Source organism: Pholis gunnellus (genome assembly GCF_910591455.1).
Source record: "Pholis gunnellus genome assembly, chromosome: 20".
Classification (NCBI taxonomy): Eukaryota; Metazoa; Chordata; class Actinopteri; order Perciformes; family Pholidae; genus Pholis; species Pholis gunnellus.
Window position 1 is genome coordinate 5,297,327 of NC_136547.1, and position 17,674 is coordinate 5,315,000.

The 17,674-nt window shown below is 39.9% G+C and overlaps 1 protein-coding gene across 2 annotated transcripts in view; it reads left to right on the forward strand.

The window, feature by feature from the left end:
• Window positions 1-1,189: 1,189 nt before the first annotated feature.
• Window positions 1,190-17,674, forward strand: part of pld1b (phospholipase D1b) — a 33,857-nt gene continuing 17,372 nt past the window's right edge. The window contains exons 1-4 of one of the 2 annotated variants that reach the window (XM_079181571.1): window positions 1,190-1,243; window positions 16,930-17,115; window positions 17,196-17,356; window positions 17,529-17,671. In XM_079181571.1, the coding sequence (XP_079037697.1) occupies window positions 16,962-17,115; window positions 17,196-17,356; window positions 17,529-17,671 (458 nt within the window). In that variant the 5' untranslated portion in view covers window positions 1,190-1,243; window positions 16,930-16,961. Of the gene's footprint in view, window positions 1,244-12,416; window positions 12,452-16,929; window positions 17,116-17,195; window positions 17,357-17,528; window positions 17,672-17,674 lie in introns of those variants that run through there. The other variant, XM_079181572.1, reaches the window with a different exon arrangement.

Below are 17,674 nucleotides of genomic sequence, written 5' to 3' on the forward strand. Positions count from 1 at the left end.
TATTTTTAATATTGTCTGACGCCACAGGAGGTCTTTTCTACCTGCGGCATCAAACTATTTAACTCCTCCCCCTTTCTGCAGGAACAATAATAACCACACAATGTGCAATATTACATTTCAACTTCTGTGCAATATTATTTTCATTAATCTTTGTGTCAATATAACTTTCTTCTTATTTTATTATCTCTTAATATCACTTTTCTATTTGTACTCTTGTATTTATTCTTTGTTGTACTTTTTCTATTTTAGTTGAATCTTTTTTACTTTATTTATTCACCTCACTCTATTCTATTTGCAATGTATTATTTATTTTACACTTAATATTTGTTATTCTATTGTTCTTTCTTCTGTTGTAATCTTCAGTGAAACTCTGGCACAAGAATGTCCTTCAGGATTATTAAAGTTCTATTTTATATTCAGTGTGGTATATTTAATCCAGTGTTTTGCATAATGCATGGTATATACGTTATTATATACCAAGCTTTGGCTTCACATTTAATGCAGATGAAAGACAGCAGACTATGGAGACACGCACACACGTTTAAAAGTAACCTGGTGACCTGATGGGGTGTGATGTCACGGGGAAAGAAAACACGTTGCATTCATGCACTTATAGACAACTTTGTTTTACCAGAGGAGCTGCAGGTTTTTAGAGCCTGAAGTCAGAGAGCTGCACAAGAAATAAGACACGTGACATCCTCATGTCCTTATGTCCTCATGTCCTCAGTTTGAAAGAAGAACTCAGATCTTTTAATCTATATTCTGTAATGATGATAACAGATTAAATATAAAGTTTGCCGACGACTCATAGTCTGTTTTCTCCATGCCGATGAAAACAGCCGGTCGTTGAAGTCGTGCAGTGATGTGACTCAGCTAAATGTAACTACAGACATGAGTATTGATTTCAGGCCTCAAGTACCTTAAATTTAATTGTAACTTCAAGCTGCTGACTAAGAAGGACTATCAACGTTTGCAAAAATGCATTACTGTATGCATTGTTATTATATTGTTAATGTATTATCATTATGAGTATTATTATTATTATTATTACATATTCTGTAAATATAAAGTTAACTGAACTCAGGTCACTGAAAGAGAGGTTTATTGTGAAGGTGGATTCACAGGAAGTCCATTCGTTGCTCATTGTCGCGGTGTTTACACACCTGGTGGATGTGGTGACCGGCTCAGAGCTCCTCCAGTCACTCAAACCAGCAGCTGCTGTCGCTTCAGTTCACGTGAGCAGGTAAGAAATAATACATCATTTTACAGTTCACGCGCGCGCTTCATCTCACTTGAGTCATTCTGCTGTGTGTGTGTTTTGGGGATTTAACCATCTCAGTGTTCGGTGAAGTTTGCGCTTGTTGTGGCGGCGCACAGGTGCGTAAAACGCGTAATTTGCGGTAATTTGCGCGTAAAGTTAGCGCGTAATGTGTGGAGCGGCGACGTGGTGTTGATGTTGCGGGAGTCTGTTTTTTTTGGCACGTGAAGGCATCCGTCCTGCTCCTCCGCAGTGGCGCCGGTGTGCGGCTGGATTGCAGTGGCCAGATATCGCATTCAGCGCCATGTGTGCTGTCGACTCACGATGATCCAACGGGAGGCCAAACCCTGGCCCGGGGGCAGGTTCGCGGCCGGAGGATCGGAACGGGTCAGACCTGATACTGATGAGGGATTTTTTGTCGCTCAGCTGCACCGCGCGCTTCTTCCTTATTTATTCTCGTCGATACAACATCACTTCCCCCCCCCCCCCACAAAATCCTCCAGTGCATCACACAGTTCATATCCAACAGCTTCATATCGAACCCAATATCACAAGTTATTGATCATAAATCAGCCTCTGGTTCTGTGTCTGATCATCTGCTTTTTAAAGTTTCCTCCTGACGCACTAATTAACATTCCTGTCACCAATGATTCATCACCAACAGACATCTCATGACAACCAACTGCATTGTGGGATGTGGAATTCTCCAGGTCATTGTACATTGAGAGAAGACGAATGTTTGGTCTGCTGAGGAGACGTGGACAGAATAACAGAAACGCCTCCGCTCAACACAGAATTAACATTTAATTTAATTAATTTGATTCATGAGTTGTATTGCACATTTTTTAAACTCATTAACGATACTTTTTGTCACAATTTTAACGATACCGATCATTTATTACATTTTTTTAAATTATATTCTATTTAAAATTATAATAATTAAATTATATTCAACATTTTTTAGAAGAAGACAAATCACATGAATCAGCTATTGATAACAAATGTATTCATTTACATAATTTATTACGAATCGGTTGTTTTGGTCTCATCGTCAAAATCACAAATTGAGCATCTCGCTGTATTTTTTAAAATCTTATGTTTCCTTTCTGTCGTCCTCTCACATGTACGATTGATCTTGTTTTCTAAGGTCATGTGACGTGAGCCAGCTGAATATTTCAGGGCTGTTTTTGGCACAAAAATTATACAAAAGTAGTGAAAAGGTTTGGAAGTGATGCAGCCACCCACGTTTTGTATATAACGTTATATTATTGATATTTCTTTAAAGGAATCGATACAAAATAAGTAGCTTCTGAGTATCAAAAATGAACACTGAATTAAAAACAAGTATTAATTATGAAGTGAGCATTTTCAGATCTGGTTCCTTGCGACTCTTTGTCGCTGCGTTGTACGTTTCATTTATTTTACCTTCACTGGATGATTATTTAACTTTAGAGATGTTAAACTATGACATGTCATCCAGGGTTTCCCCCGGGAAGAGTAAACTATTTTTAATCTTTTGTTATTGAGACATTTCTGTAGCTGACACACCTTGTGTGTCAACTCAGTCAGCAGATGACTTATTTCTGTTTTATTTCATAAACATTATGACCTCGTGCACCCTGACGTCAGCTTGTGGCTGATCGTGGACAGTTTGCAGATTTTAAAAATGAGAGAGAAACAATCCGACAGCCGGTGGAGAAGAAGAGTTTACTACACAACAAGTCAGTATCACCATCACCAGGGTGGTTTGTGTCTTAAACCCAGTTAATGATATCAGAGGAACCAGTTTCACCAGACAGTTTTCAAAATACTAGTTTGTGGATCGCTAAAGTCTTTCTTTTTCTGACTGAAACGTCTGTAGAGTTGTAGAGTGGGACTGTGTATTTGTATTAAAAGTTGTATTTAATATCTTTAAACCTACAATAACAGATTTGTATCTTCACTTGTTTGCAGCAGAAACAAACTTTAAACACAACACTTCACCTTTTAAAGTTGATATGTTGAACTGTTGATCCATTATTCTCTCTCTTTTAGCTTTGTTTTTGGTCTCCACCACCTCCAGAGGGAAATATTTGTCTCATTAACTCGATGTTTATGTAAATCACGTAATCATGAGCCAGGACAGTTGATGTAGTTCAGGGACTTTCATCCAGGAGACCTCTGTTCATGGCCCAGAAGTCAACGTTGGCTTATTCGTCACATAACTTCAGAACTTGAGTAACACCACTTGAACACCAAACCACGATCTTTTTCTAAACCTAACTTCGTAGTTTTGTTGCCTGAACACAACCGGCCGCTTTAATTCTTCTTCTTAGAACTGAAGTTGTGACTAAAACATGTCTCCATTGTTGCTGAATCTTCCAATATTGCCACAGAATCTGAAGTTGACCTGAATGAAGCTGCTAGATGGTTTACAAAGTGTAATCTTTAACTGCTGCTCGTTGTTAGCAGTGTGGATGGATTACTGACCGGCCTTCAGGGGATCTGACTTACAAAATGCTGCTGAAAAAACCCCAAAAACGATTACAAAGAGACGCTTAATGATGACAAACAAACACAAAACAACTTCAAATGACAACAAAGACGCAGAACAACTACAAAATGACCACAAGGAGGTCCAAGCCGACTAGAAATAGACTTAAAACGACCGCAAAAGAGACACAGAACGACTTCAAACGACACACGAAACGACCATAGAAATGTAAAACATCTTTAAAAGGGATGCAAAACGATCACAAAGAGACGCAAGAATTACTAAAATAGACACTAAAAGGTCACATAGAAATGTAAAATGACTAAAAATGGACTCTTTGAGAGTTTTGGTGTCTCGGGGCCCCGGGGCCTCTTTCATGTCTGGGCCCATTGTCTGATAATCCGTCCGTGGTTAGCCGTCTCTTTTAAGCTCTGCGATGTGTCTTCCTTAAATGCACCTTGGGAGTCGTAGTTGACTTCTTCTTGATTTTGTTCTATGTCCACACGTGTTGTGCAGAGTGCAGAAAGGACCTTTTCACAGTAGTGGTGTTGAAACGCTGCTCGTCTTGCTGCAACACCTGTTGGGCAACAACACGGCTGGTTTTAGGGGCACAAAGACGTTGTAATACCGGATGTCTGAGGAAAGAGAGAAGAAGAAAGGGAAGAGCTTTCTTCTTTCTCTGTTTTTAATTGACATGTGAGTAGATGGGCGTGTCCGTGTGTTTTAGAAGGACCTGCTCTTCCAGTCTGAGTCATTTATTATTTTTTGTTATGAATTAAATGGGGCAAAGTTCTCCCATGGAGACCGACTAATGGGCTTGGCCCTGGTGTTGTAGTGCTCAGGTAGGATACTGTGTGTGTGTTTGATTATATATTCAGATAACACGGTGCACAGCCAGGGAGTGCTTAATTGACTTTGTGGGTGTGTGTGTGTGTGTGTGTGTGTGTTCGTTCCTCTGCTCAAGGGGCAGTGGGCGCGGTGGGAGAGGTCCGGCTTTTAATCAGTGTTGTCAGCAGTGAAATGTCAGGACACACAGCAACATAGACTGTAAACGAGACCCGACAGGAACCACATGAACGGACACCAACAGTTCATGAAATGTCTGCAAAAATATAAACCGTAGAAGAAGTCGGAGAAGCCTCTGATGGTGTCTTTTCTTTTTTGTGACTCCACTCCATATAGGCAATTAATGCCATGTTTTCATTCCCAACTTTTCACATACGGACGAATGGTCGCAGTTTTAAACACACAGATAATGTTTTGATTCTAAGAAAACTATTGGTTATGTTTCAGAAAAGATGGTTTCAGTTCAAACTAAATAAGGACGTTTGTTACATAAATTAAGATATGTACGTATCTTAAAGTATTGATGTAAATAAAACATTGACTTTTGATGTCACACGGGACACGAACACTGGTCTCCTGGGTGAAAGTCCTGTGTTGGTTTGACCTTTTCTCGCTCACGTGATGTGTCCACATACTTGTGTCCATTAAGCTTAAGTGCAGGATACGAGAAGTGCAGGATACGTGTTAAAAGGGATAGGTGTTAAAAGTGCAGGATACGAGACTGGAAGCATTTCGATTGACTCTCAACAGCTCTCAACATGTCGACTGTGAGGTGGAGGCTCATAGCTAATGCCGCTAACAGCGCTAACAGTGCAAACTAGTAGACATGATGAAAGATGATTTCACGTGTATTTCCACAAAGTGAGGCGTCTATGGAGTCTGAATTATCTGAGCTGAAACGTGTTGATTGTCAGCCCTCGAATTTAACTGTAAAAAAACACCTTTAAAGTCTTTTAGAGCACCTGAAACACCAACAAAAACAAAGCAATAACTCAACAGCTGATGAGTAGAAAGTGGGCGGGTAAAACTAAACGGATCTTAAATACTTGAATGTATTCTCAACATGCAGTGAGAGGTAGTATTTTCACATTCCCACAACTGGGCTAAAGATGTCAGTGAAGTGTAATGACAGAGGGTTTAAATCCTTCTGTTACTCAAACAAAAAGTGACTATGGCTCCGCTGTTAAACAGATTATTGTGTAACCAAAAGGTCGCAGGTTTGATCTTTACTGCAGCGGCGTGTCGAGTTGAATTAACTCTGAAGAACCTTCCTGCCGGACAAAAGCGACTCCCACTTCTTTCCCCTCACACTCTGCATCATGTCGGTTACATCAGCCACGTTTATTATTCTGAAATAAACCCATGAACGCATTTCCAGCATGCAGGCGTCTGTTTACATTCTTCACGGTCGGTAATCAGAAGGAAGTTTAGTGAATTTACTGAATCTGGCGCTCCACCTTGAGCAAATCTTTGTTGAACCTTCAGTGAGCTGCCTGCAGGTTGACACAGTCTGTAGTCTGCTGACAGGCTTCTGGCTTCTGGCCGTCGCCATCTTGGATTTTTTGCTACGAGTGAACGTATTTGGACTGAGGAGCAGTGACGTAGAGTAACGTATCTTCGTATAACGGTTCGTTTTCAGCTCGTTAAATTAATACGGTCTTTTCAAAATAAACTTCCTTCTTCACAGGAAACTACTCGTTAGGTTTAGGAAACAAAACTACTTTGTTAGGTTTAGGAAAAGGTCGTGAAAAAATGTGTTTAGGTTTGATAAAAGATCGTAAATTACTTTGTTTAATAAAAGATCATAAAATACTTATTCAGGGTTCGGAAAAGGTCGTGAAATACTTATTTAGGGTTCGGAAAAAGTCGTAACTTACTTAGTTAGGTTTAGGAAAAGATGGTGAAACATTTAATTTGTTGGCCTTTAATCAGTTCGTTGGTAAACAACATGAACTGAGCTGGTGTTTCTGAAGTATTTCAGAGGCCTGCGAGCTTCCTCGTGTTTCATTCAATGGTTGATTTGGATGTTGTGGGAGTGTCAGCTGAATGCCTTAAATATCTCAGTGAGTTGAACACACACACAGTCTGTTGTGCCACTGGTTCGACTGGTGGAAGCAGGAGATTACGATCATCTGATGAAAAACAAGCTGCTTCCTAAACAAGAGGAGTCACTAACCTGTCAGTGAAAGTTCATCTGGGTTACCTGACCAGCTCTGTGGTTAACAAACGGGAAGCGTGTCGCACACTGTCCGTCACACGTCAGTCTGTATCGCTAGAAATGACACTACAGCATGCTAACGTTTGCTAATTAGCAGTTTTGAAAGTATTATTGTCATTAATCAAAGTATTAGTACATATGAACATTTAGACCTGATGATGGTGCCGACAGGTAAAGTCAGAGGATCATGAGTTTCTTAACAGATTGTTTGGTTTCTTTCGTCTTTTTGTGTCTCTTTGCAGTCGTTGTACACGTCGTTCTATTCATTTCTAGTCTCTTATCGGTTGGTACGTGTCTCTTTGAGTTACCTTTGGTCGGTCGGGGGGGGGGCCCGGTAGGCCCGTTCAGTAATCCATCCGTGAGAGGAAATTAATCTCTGTATGAAATCTCACGGAAATTCATCAAAATGTTTGTTGAAATATTTCAGTCTGGAATATAAATAATTCTAATATAATAAATATGAACAAAAACTAAGGCGACACTTTGAGTCTGTAATGTTCAACATTTTTCAAGAAGTTTCCTAAAAATAAGTAATAAGTAGGAACATCCTCTGAAATGTATTATTAGAACTTTATTCTCTGTATTGAATTGTTTGCCTGCCTTTAGACAAACGTCACATCTCTGTATGTTCATCTGAGCTGAAGGACTCTCTAAGCTTTAGGTTACATCACTGAATGTATGATAATTAATTGAGAGTTGAATTGAAAAGTTACCAACTGAACATTGTCTCTTTTTTCCATATTTTTACTACCAAACTTCAAAGTTATTTTGAGGAAATGTCTTTGAAATTATCAGGAATTTAGGAAAATATGAACCCGTTAAAATGTACATAAACAAATATTAGATTTGGTTGGCAGCTTCACTTCATTCAGAGTTTGTTTGCAGCTGTAATGCAGAACGTTTACATGCTCACACAGAGTCGGTAATCATGAGACGTATCCGCCTCATTGAAACATTTAAGTTTTACTGATGATGGAAACAAGATAAGAGGCTGAAAGAGCTCCAAGTATCTGTTTTCCTGTAGTGATTGGATCAGTCATTAACTCGAGCGCTAATTCTGAAAGATTTCTTTCTTTATTTCCTATCGCTACGTTTTAATTGTTGTACTTTTTGCTCTTTTTACTACACGTATACACAGTCTGCTCTTTATTTCTGTATTTCCTTTCTTGTACTTCTGCAAAGCACGACACCCCCCAAACTGGAAATACAAGGTCTTCTACAGCAGTGAAAGTACACTCTCTGAATACTTTTACTTCTTTGAATAGTTGATGTTTTTCTTTTCTTTGAGCAAACGTCGTCTATATGTTTAACTTCATCTCACCTAAAGGGGTTGAGACTGGAATAATTATAGACTTTTACTGCGTTTCATTATAATTCATTAATATATTTGATGCATTTAATACATAAATACATTTTTAATTGAAATGGAAAACATCAATGCAGGAAACTATTCAATTAGGCCGACACATTTTAAAGGCCCTTAAAAGCCAAACTATCTGCAGCGCACCACGAGAGGTAAAGCAGACTAACCTGTTATGATCTGCTGGGCCTGGATTACAAGCTTTCTGAACATGTATATTTAGATATGCAAATGAGATATTAACTTTTTAAATATGTGCTAATTTGCATAAATACCAGAAACCTGAAACCTTAAAAAAGCAAAGTTAAAAGATATTGTTTCATTATTGTCTATTGTTTCAAATATACAAAGTAGTAAAATGAATGTTTTCTTTCCTCTAGTCTGAAATATGACGTGTTATTGATTTATCATATCAGTATTGTGCTTTAACGGTGCAACACATTTTCAATTAAATTATTACAAACAGACACAAGAGTTTTTGGGGTAGTTGCCCGCTTGCCTGCTTCCAGCTGTTGAGGGAACAGAAAACATTGTTTTGGTTGGACTGGCCTTGTAAACTTAATTCTAAATGCAGGATCTGTTTTATAAAGGAGTATTTAGTGTTTTCTACCACTAAGATTATCTGCAAAATCGTAGTATGTTATTTCACAGTAAATGGTTCATGCAGGGGACAGAGCTGACCACTAGGTGGCGGTGTCACACACTCACCTGCCAGCATCCTAACTCTTACCCACATGTGTTTCTCCTCCTCCTGCTTTCCAAGAATGAAATATGTAGTATCTGTGGGGAAATGTGACAAACGATTTAAAGGAAAAGTATATTTCTGTTGAGTATTTATTGCATTCTGAGTCCTTAGTTTGATACTTTACATGAAATGCAATTCCCCCCCCCCCCAATAAGACACAAACAAAACAGCTTCAGAAGAAAACAAGTAGAAGCACTTAGCACAATAACCTCAGGCAGGAACAATCAGTTAAGAATAATGGTGGGGACGATTGCTGCATAATGAGCAGCCTTACAAGGACTATCGATCAGAGCAGGAAATGGCGGCTTTGAATGTCTGTTGCAGCGTAACTCACTTTGTAAAATGCACTTAGTACATGCATCTCATTATCAAACCAAGTCTTATGTTATCTTGTGTATTTTAGTAATTAATTTGAGTAATTTAAACATCTCGTGCCAAGTTTATTGGGTATTTGTTGTCTGTTCTAATGAAAATATTAGATTTTATTTAGGGCCTTGCAGTTCGTTTGTGCATAAACAATCTAAACTACCCTGTTGAATACTAGAACTTCCCTCTTAAGAGGCAGGAATGTTTTCTCAGATGTTAGAAGTATTTCCCATGGGACTGAGAGTTTTCGTCTTTCCTGTGCTCGGCCAAGTCTCCTGTTTTCAGCTCACGAGGCACCTCTGGGAGAAAGTTTTTCAAGATATCAAAGCCTAAAAGCAAGTGTTTATAACCTAGTGTATCATATGGACTTTGGTGACCCCTTAACTTTTTATCTAGCGCCATCATCGGGTCAACAATTTGAAGTGTCCAATACTTTGGTTGATGATCAAATACCTGCAGAACTAATGACATTCCCATCAGCCTCAACTGTACTTTGTGTTGAACTGAATGTTAGCCTGCTAACATGCTAAGCTAAGATGATGAACATGGTAAACATTACATGTGCTAAACATCAGCATGTTAGCATTAACACGCTAAACTAAGATGGTAAACATTACATGTGCTAAACATCAGCATGTTAGCATTGTCATTGTAAACATGTATGCATGCTAAGATGCTAACCATCAGCATGTTAGCATTTTTATTGTAAACAAGTAAGCATGCTAACACGCTAAGCTAAGATGCTAACATTGTAAACATTGCACCAGCTAAACATCAGCATATTAGCATTGTCATTGTGAGCAATTTTACCTTGCTAACACGCTAAACCAAGATGCTAAACATTACATATGCTAAACATAAGCATGTTAGCATTGTCATTGTAAACATGTACCCATGCTAACATGCTAAACTAAGATGCTAAACATGCTAAACATTACATGTGCTAAACATCATTATGTTAGCATTGTCATTGTAAACATGTACGCATGCTAAACTAAGATGCTAAACATGCTAAACATTACATGTGCTAAGCATCAGCATGTTAGCATTGTCATTGTAAACATGTACGCATGCCAACATGCTAAACTAAGATGCTAAACATTGTAAATATTACACCTGCTAAACACATCCCTGTGATCTCTTTCACATTAAACAGTCACTTGACTTGTCATCCAGCTCATAAATAACAAACCTCTTCTTGGAGGTCTTGGAGCCGTTTGTTGTTTTGGATAAATGCACAATGGGTCAAATTAAGTAGTGTGAGGGCGCAATATAGTAATTTGAGAATATTAATTATTAATTTGAGAGACTGAAGTGAAGGGATGAAACGAGTATAGTGAGTGTATGAGTGAGTCATTTTAGGAGATGATTTGTAATTGTGAGGGCAGGAACTACTGTACTTTCCCTCTGTGACACCTACCAGACTCCATAGAGAAAAGTTGAAATTAAGGTAATCCTGCTTCATACAGCTGTAAACATAATCATACCCATTTTTCCCCTCAGATAGTATTGTGTAAGCTCGTTGTGTGTGTGTGTGTGTGTGTGTGTGTTTGCCTCAGGGCTCACACGTGGGTGGGCGGTCTGAATGCTTTGGTCCGTCACTGGAATGTCAACAATGAGTCACATCGGTCTGCTAAAACTCGGGGCGGGTGGATGCTCAGTAATCCAGCTTCACTCACACTCACTTCTGTAAAAACCACACTGGTTGAGCCAGTTCCCCAAATCAACATTAAATCACTTGTATGCAGGTTTGTGTCATGAACTTGTGATTTCATTGTGTTTTATGTTTCCTCTCACACTTGGACGTCTTCAGAAAAGTGAGCTAAACATTTTGTAGTTTCAGCTTGTTCGATGTGAGGATTAACTGCCCGTCCCTAGTTTTAGTAGTAAAGGTTGCTAATTTTGAAAACATTCCTATTTGATTTATAGCAGAGAATTAGGCTTGAAGATTGATAACACTTCAATGTCTAAATATGCAAAATAAGCTAAATATGAAGCTACAGCGGGTTAGCTTAGCTTAGCATGAAGGCTGTAAACAGTCTGCATCCAGAAGTCATTGTATCACAAGACTGCAATACTAACGTGTTAATTTGTGAACATTAGAGATGATAATAACCAGATTATTCTACGTTTAGACAAAGCCAGGCTAGCTGTTTCCTCCTGTTTTCAGTCTTTGTACTAAGCTAATGGTTGTAGCTTCATTATTTATCACATGTGAGTGGTATTGATGTTCTCATCCAACTCTCGGCAAGAAAGGTTCAGTTGCGTATTTCCCAAAATGTTAAATTATTCTTTAAAATAGTTGAGAACAAGGTTTAGAGTCATGTTATCATAAAGTTTAAGTGATTTAATAGATCTGCTAAATGAAGCCAACATGTGTTAATGCTGCACTCTGGCTGTGAGGCGCTGCGATGAAGATTGAATTACATTTTTTCCATTATTGATTAATCTGCCAATTGTTTTCTGGATTAATCGATTGGTCCTTAATATTTCAGAAAATGGTGATAAATGCTTGTACATTCCCCGAGCCAACAGTCAAAAATCCAAATATATCCAAATATATTATAGACAAAGAAAAGCTGCAAATCCTCACATTTTGCTTGAAAAGCAACTTAATCAATCCTCAGTACAGTTGCAGATGAATATTCTGTCGATCCAATCTATAAATCAAGAATTGTGATTGAATTCAAAAAGTTGCTAAACATTTCTTAAAGTGGCACAAAGCCCCTTTAACACAGACAGGTGCCTCAAACAGGAAGTCCCACCTCCCTCCTCTCTCTGATTGGCTGTTTCTGAGTTCCTGAATGGCTCTCCGGCCAATCACATCCCCCCCCCTCCCTTCTGTGTCCCGCCCAGCTCAATCTTCCAGACCTCTGTCTGCATCGCTGCTGCACTCCGCTCTCAACCTGTCTCTCAACCGGTCTCTCAACCGGTCTCAGTGAATGTGTGTCTGTGGATTTGTGTGAGTGAGTGAGTCTGTGTGTGTGTGTGTGTGTGTGTGTGTGTGTGTGTGTGTGTGGAGGTTTAAAGACTGACTAGAGAAAAGACACTGCAGAGGAAGAGGAGAGCGGCGGCTTCTTGCTTTGTGTTTGTGTGAGTTAGTTTGTTTATTCACCGAGAGACAGTTCAGGGAAGTGAAGGTGATGATGATGATGATGGGCTTCCCCCAGCCTCCGCGGGCTCAGGTCAGTGGATAACATCACTGTAGAGCTGCTGTTTGAAGTGTGTGTGTGTGTGTGTGTGTGTACAAGAAAAGGAAATTCATGCTCCTTCTGCCTTTGTAGCATACTGTGTCTTCCAGCCTGTTGGTGGTTTTGAGTTTCCAGGCTGAATCTCTTTGTGTGTGTGTGTTTTGAGCTGCCAAACTGTTATTTAAATGATCAATGACATTACTCAGGTTTTCTATTAGTCTTTGAGACCAGGTGTGTCTGGAACCACCACCTCTGCTGTAATGTTTGATTTGATGAACTACACACCGTCTCTGTGCAGACTTCTGTCTCAGCTCCGTCTCACGGGGCGTAACCGCGACTTAAAGCGTTTATTTAGGCTTCAAGTCCACTGAGCAAGCTGTTTTCTCCCACTGTGTCTCTGCTGTGAGGTACTCAGCGGCCCCTCACAACCGGGGGCTGGTTAAGAGGAGTGAGCGAGGAGCGAAAAGGCAATCTGTGGCGGTAAAAATCAGGCAATAAAAGGTGTTCACCTGTTTTATTGGTCTAGTTTTGTTGGTGCATTGCATGTGATTTGGCCCTTACTTACCTGAACAATCGCGTACACATTTGGTGGCTGGGTGTGTTTGAGATGTATTAACAGATGGTACTGTCATGGTATGGATGAGATGCACAGGATAACTGTTGTGTCTACTGTGTCCCGTCTGACTCATATCTCTTTTGTTTTTTTACTCTCTGCATGGAACACCAAACTAGTTCTAATGTAAGAAGCAGGAACCAACAAATATCTGCTATCGTTACCCGCTGACTTTATATTAATCCACGTCTTGTCATTGATCGCTGACGACTTGGAGAAGTGTGAGGATGATTTAAAACTCTTCAATGTGTGTGAGAAAATTAAGAAGTTAAAGAACATAGGAAGGTGTGTGTGTGTGTGTGTGTGTGTGTGTGTGTGTGTGTGTGTGTGTGTGTGTGTGTGTGTGTGTGTGTGTGTGTGTGTGTGTGTGTGTGTGTGTGTGTGTGTGTGTGTGTGTGTGTGTGTGTGGACTCAGCAGCCTGCCACCTGGCTGGCGAGTGATGCACTTGGGGGGGGGGGGGGGGGTGATGCTCCAAACTGTACCCAATTAATGTGAGTGCTCACTGGGCCGGTAGAATGCGCACACAGACACCATTAATCATCTTAATATATTTTCTTGTTATTTCCAAGGTCAGCAACGATCTGCTCAATTTCCTCTCATTGTTTGAGTCACGTAGATTTAACTCCTTAAATGGAAAAGGATTTACCCCTCCAGCTCTAATAATGTCAACATTTAATTAAAATGTAATATGAAATGGGTCGTTTGTAGCTCCGAACCCACAGAACATTCCCAGCAGCTCTGCAGAGCTTTTTAAGCCTCTTTTAGGGCATTGTTTTGATTGCACGGCTCATTTAGCGTCTGGTTCAGCTTGCTCTAATGAACCCACTGTACACTACCGGCTCAGCACGAGTCCCAGTTTAACTCATTCTCAATCAGGAAAGAGGCACAAAAGAAGATCCTCGGATCACAGAGATGTCGCTTCACTCTGGGCTCATGTTATCACAGGACCTCGGTGTTTGGCGTAATATTGCGGGCAATTTGTGGTGGAATGTGAACTTGACAAATTACAGAAATGGCAGATTTGCATAGGATTAACATCAGAGATGACCTCCACAATTTTTACAAATTACTTGAGGCCCCCAGGTTAAAATAGTCCCGTATGAAAACGGCTATGAATATGAATTGCCTAGAAGTTTAACCTGACTGGACATTGTTAGCTCTACTACACTCTTCAGTATCTAATTAGGGCAAAAACACTTAAAAATCCGAAACAAATGAATTCAGAGCTTGTGTCACACCTCGTATGAAACATGGCACATTTTGGCACATTGTATTTGATTAATAATTGTATTGAGTGCTGTTTCGTTCTATTTATTTAATCACCATACCACACGGATGTCCATTTTTGAGTCCTCGAATTCCACCTTTTAAAAAGCTGTGTGGTGAAACGGCTCTTTAATCTACTTCAAATGTGGAGAAAAAGGGGTGAAGTTTGCTTTTCAGTGTGATTTCTCAGCGCTGATAACTTTATTCCCTCGCAGACTGAAGACATAAGAGCATATATGAGCATGAAACAGTGAATGTAACCGAAGCTTTGCTGCTTTGACTTTCTGCAAAGAAACATAAGCCTGCAGTATGAACCTGCTGTCTCTCCCACCGTCTCACCTCCTGCTGATTCATTTTATTCTGTCTGTATAATCTCTGGTTTCTTCACTATCCCTCCTTTACTTATAATCCTGCCGGCTCTGCGCTTATTTTATTTTTAAATTCCCTTCATCACCGGTTCCACCAGGAAGCTTTTAGACCTCTGCAGACACACCTCGGACGCACTGTCGCACACATTCCTCTGTCACACAGTTTCAATACAACTGTGACACACAGGATCTTAATGCTGTGGATGGTTTGCATACTAGTGTGTGTGTGTGTGTGTGTGTGTGTGTGTGTGTGTGTAGCGTTATGGTTGTGCAGTAAAGGTTGCTGCATTTGCATCTAATTTGTTTGCAGTGAGAAACATTACTTGAATGTGAGGGAACAGAAGGGTGAAGCCGACATCATTCACTGTATATATTTATATTTGAAATATCAGATATTATTTAATTCCATTTATTTGTATAGCTCGATACATTATGATATTATAAATTAAATCGGTGTTAAAGGGCTCAGGTCTTCTTCAGCTTGTCGCAAGATGATAGGAAATAAGGAAATAACGTATTTTTCTAACTTTTCTCTGAACTTTTCTTCTTTTTTTGCAGAATTCTGTAGTTTCACTGTTTCTGGCCTCTACAAATCCTTCACATTAAATAATCTGAGAGGTGACCTTTGACCACTTGAACATATTTCTCTTATTAAAAGTTACCTCACAAGCTTTATTGTTAAATTGCGGTTTGATTAAATGATTCAGAGCAACATTAAAGAAACACTCTTTATACGGAGGGAGAAGAATGACGTGTTTCTGCTTATTCAGCACAAAGTTTAAAAGCAGAAGGAAACATCACTATTTTCTGGTCATGAAGTGAACAACATCTACATTAAAAAGGACAGTTTGCAGTAAATAAATTAGAGCCATTATGATGAAATGTTAATGAATAATTGGTCAAAGTACAATACTTATTCTTTAAAGATGCCAAAATGAAACAGCTAATGGTTTACTTTTTGGACTACCTTGTCATTTGCAAGTCTCTTTATCATTTCAAGTGTAAATTGTAAAAAGAAATGTTCTAAAAGTTTAAACCACAATGAAAGCTAAGCAGCCGGTCGGGCTTCAGTGGCTGCTGATGTTTGGTCTCTGTGGTCGTCTGGAGGAGGAAGTGAGGAAGCAGACAGCCCTCAGTTGAACCTCAGCTTAACTCTCTGCAGAACCAAAACATCAATAGGAGCCAACTTCCTTCTATGTGTGACATACTTGGCAAGTGACATCGTTTCTGATTCTGGAAAAGAAAAACTAGTTTTGAAAGTTTTGTGAGGCAGGAAATAACAGCAGAGACCTAGGTACTCAGAGGAATAATCTAATCAACAACATTTCAGTTCACTGATTTAATTAATTTTATTTTAATTTATTTAATTGTATTTATTTTATAATAATATACATTTTCATTTAATTTTTATAATTTTTAAATCTGCCCGACGACCCTGAGTTTCCATCTGTGGTTGAAGGAAGTATTCAGACCCTTTACTCAAGTAAAAGTACTAATACAACACGGTGAAAATACTCTGTTACAGGTCAAAGTCCTGCATTGAACAGTCAAAGTATCTACGTTTAATCAGAATAATGTACTTTAAGCATTGAAAGTAAAAGTACTTAATGCAGAACAATCTGTTTAAAAAATAAAATAAGCTGCAAACTTTCACATCTGTGATTTTTAAACCACAACATTCTTTCTCATCATTTTTGCTAAAAAAAAGGACTAAATTCTCAGTCAAGAGAGAGAACACGAACACACATCTGACCTGTTTGTTACGACACACTAAACATTAAAGGAATGTGGTGGAAATGCTCCTCTGCTCCCTCTGCTCCTCCTCCTCCTCTAATCCTGTTGTTTGGGTTGAGGAGGACGGAAGAAGAGGAGGAGGAGGATGGAATAAGCTGCAGGGTGTGAAGATAAAACACCTGGATGTAGAGAGAGCTAAAGGACGCAAGAAAACACTAAAATAAATTAAAGTTTGAAATACTGCAGAGAATGACTTATGTATGTGTATATATATATAAATATATATATATATATATTATATATGTACTTTTAAAGACGTGCTAGTGGTGCCGAAATACCCACAAATTTGTATCTGTAGACCTTAAAAACCTGAAACACCTGAAAAACCTGAAACACTCCTGCAGCGCTCCTCTGCGGAGCGCCCGGTTTACATTATTTCTCCCCGCTCCACCGTTTAAACCCACGTCTCTTGCCTTACCTGTCTCTCCAGGTGAGCCCCGGGCTCCAGACTGAGTGCTAACCATGCTGCGGTCCGACCCGACCTCCAGCACCCTGCAGCTGGTCGCCAACGACATGACCGGCATCATGGAGAATCTGGACAGCCAGGAGAAGCTGGACAGCCGTGAGCTCGACCTGGAAGACGGCGAGTACGACGCGACCGACGCCCACTCGTCAGGTGAGCTCAATTTTTGTCGGTTGTGGACGTTCATCTCCCGCCCGCACGTATCCGTGTGTCAGACATCTGTTTGTATGCAGAGCGTTTGCCGTTCACGGCGATCTACCACGTGGTGGGCTTCAAGGAGGCCGAGGCCAACGTCTTCCTGTCCTCTCCGATCACGGCGAAGATCCTGGAGGTGGAGCGCCACACCGCGGCTCAGGACCGCTTCAACGTCACCACGCAGAGGAGCGTCAACAAGGTGCTCAAAGAGAGTTTTTATATGTCTTATTGTTGAGCTCTGGTGGCTCAAAGATCACAACGCTGTCCTCAAATATTAGATATCTGTCAAGTGGGTTCATTTAGTCCGAACTTCATTTAGTGCACATTTTAACGTCTAAATATCACAGTCTGACCTGCGTGTCTTTGCTCAGTCGTTGCCGGCGGTGTTTAAGATCGAGATGAAACACGGGGAGTTCACCTGGCTGGTGAAGAGGAAGGAGAAACACTTCATGGATCTCCACAGAGAGCTGAGGACCTACAAGACCTTCATGAGGCTGCCGCTGCCGAAACGAAGGTG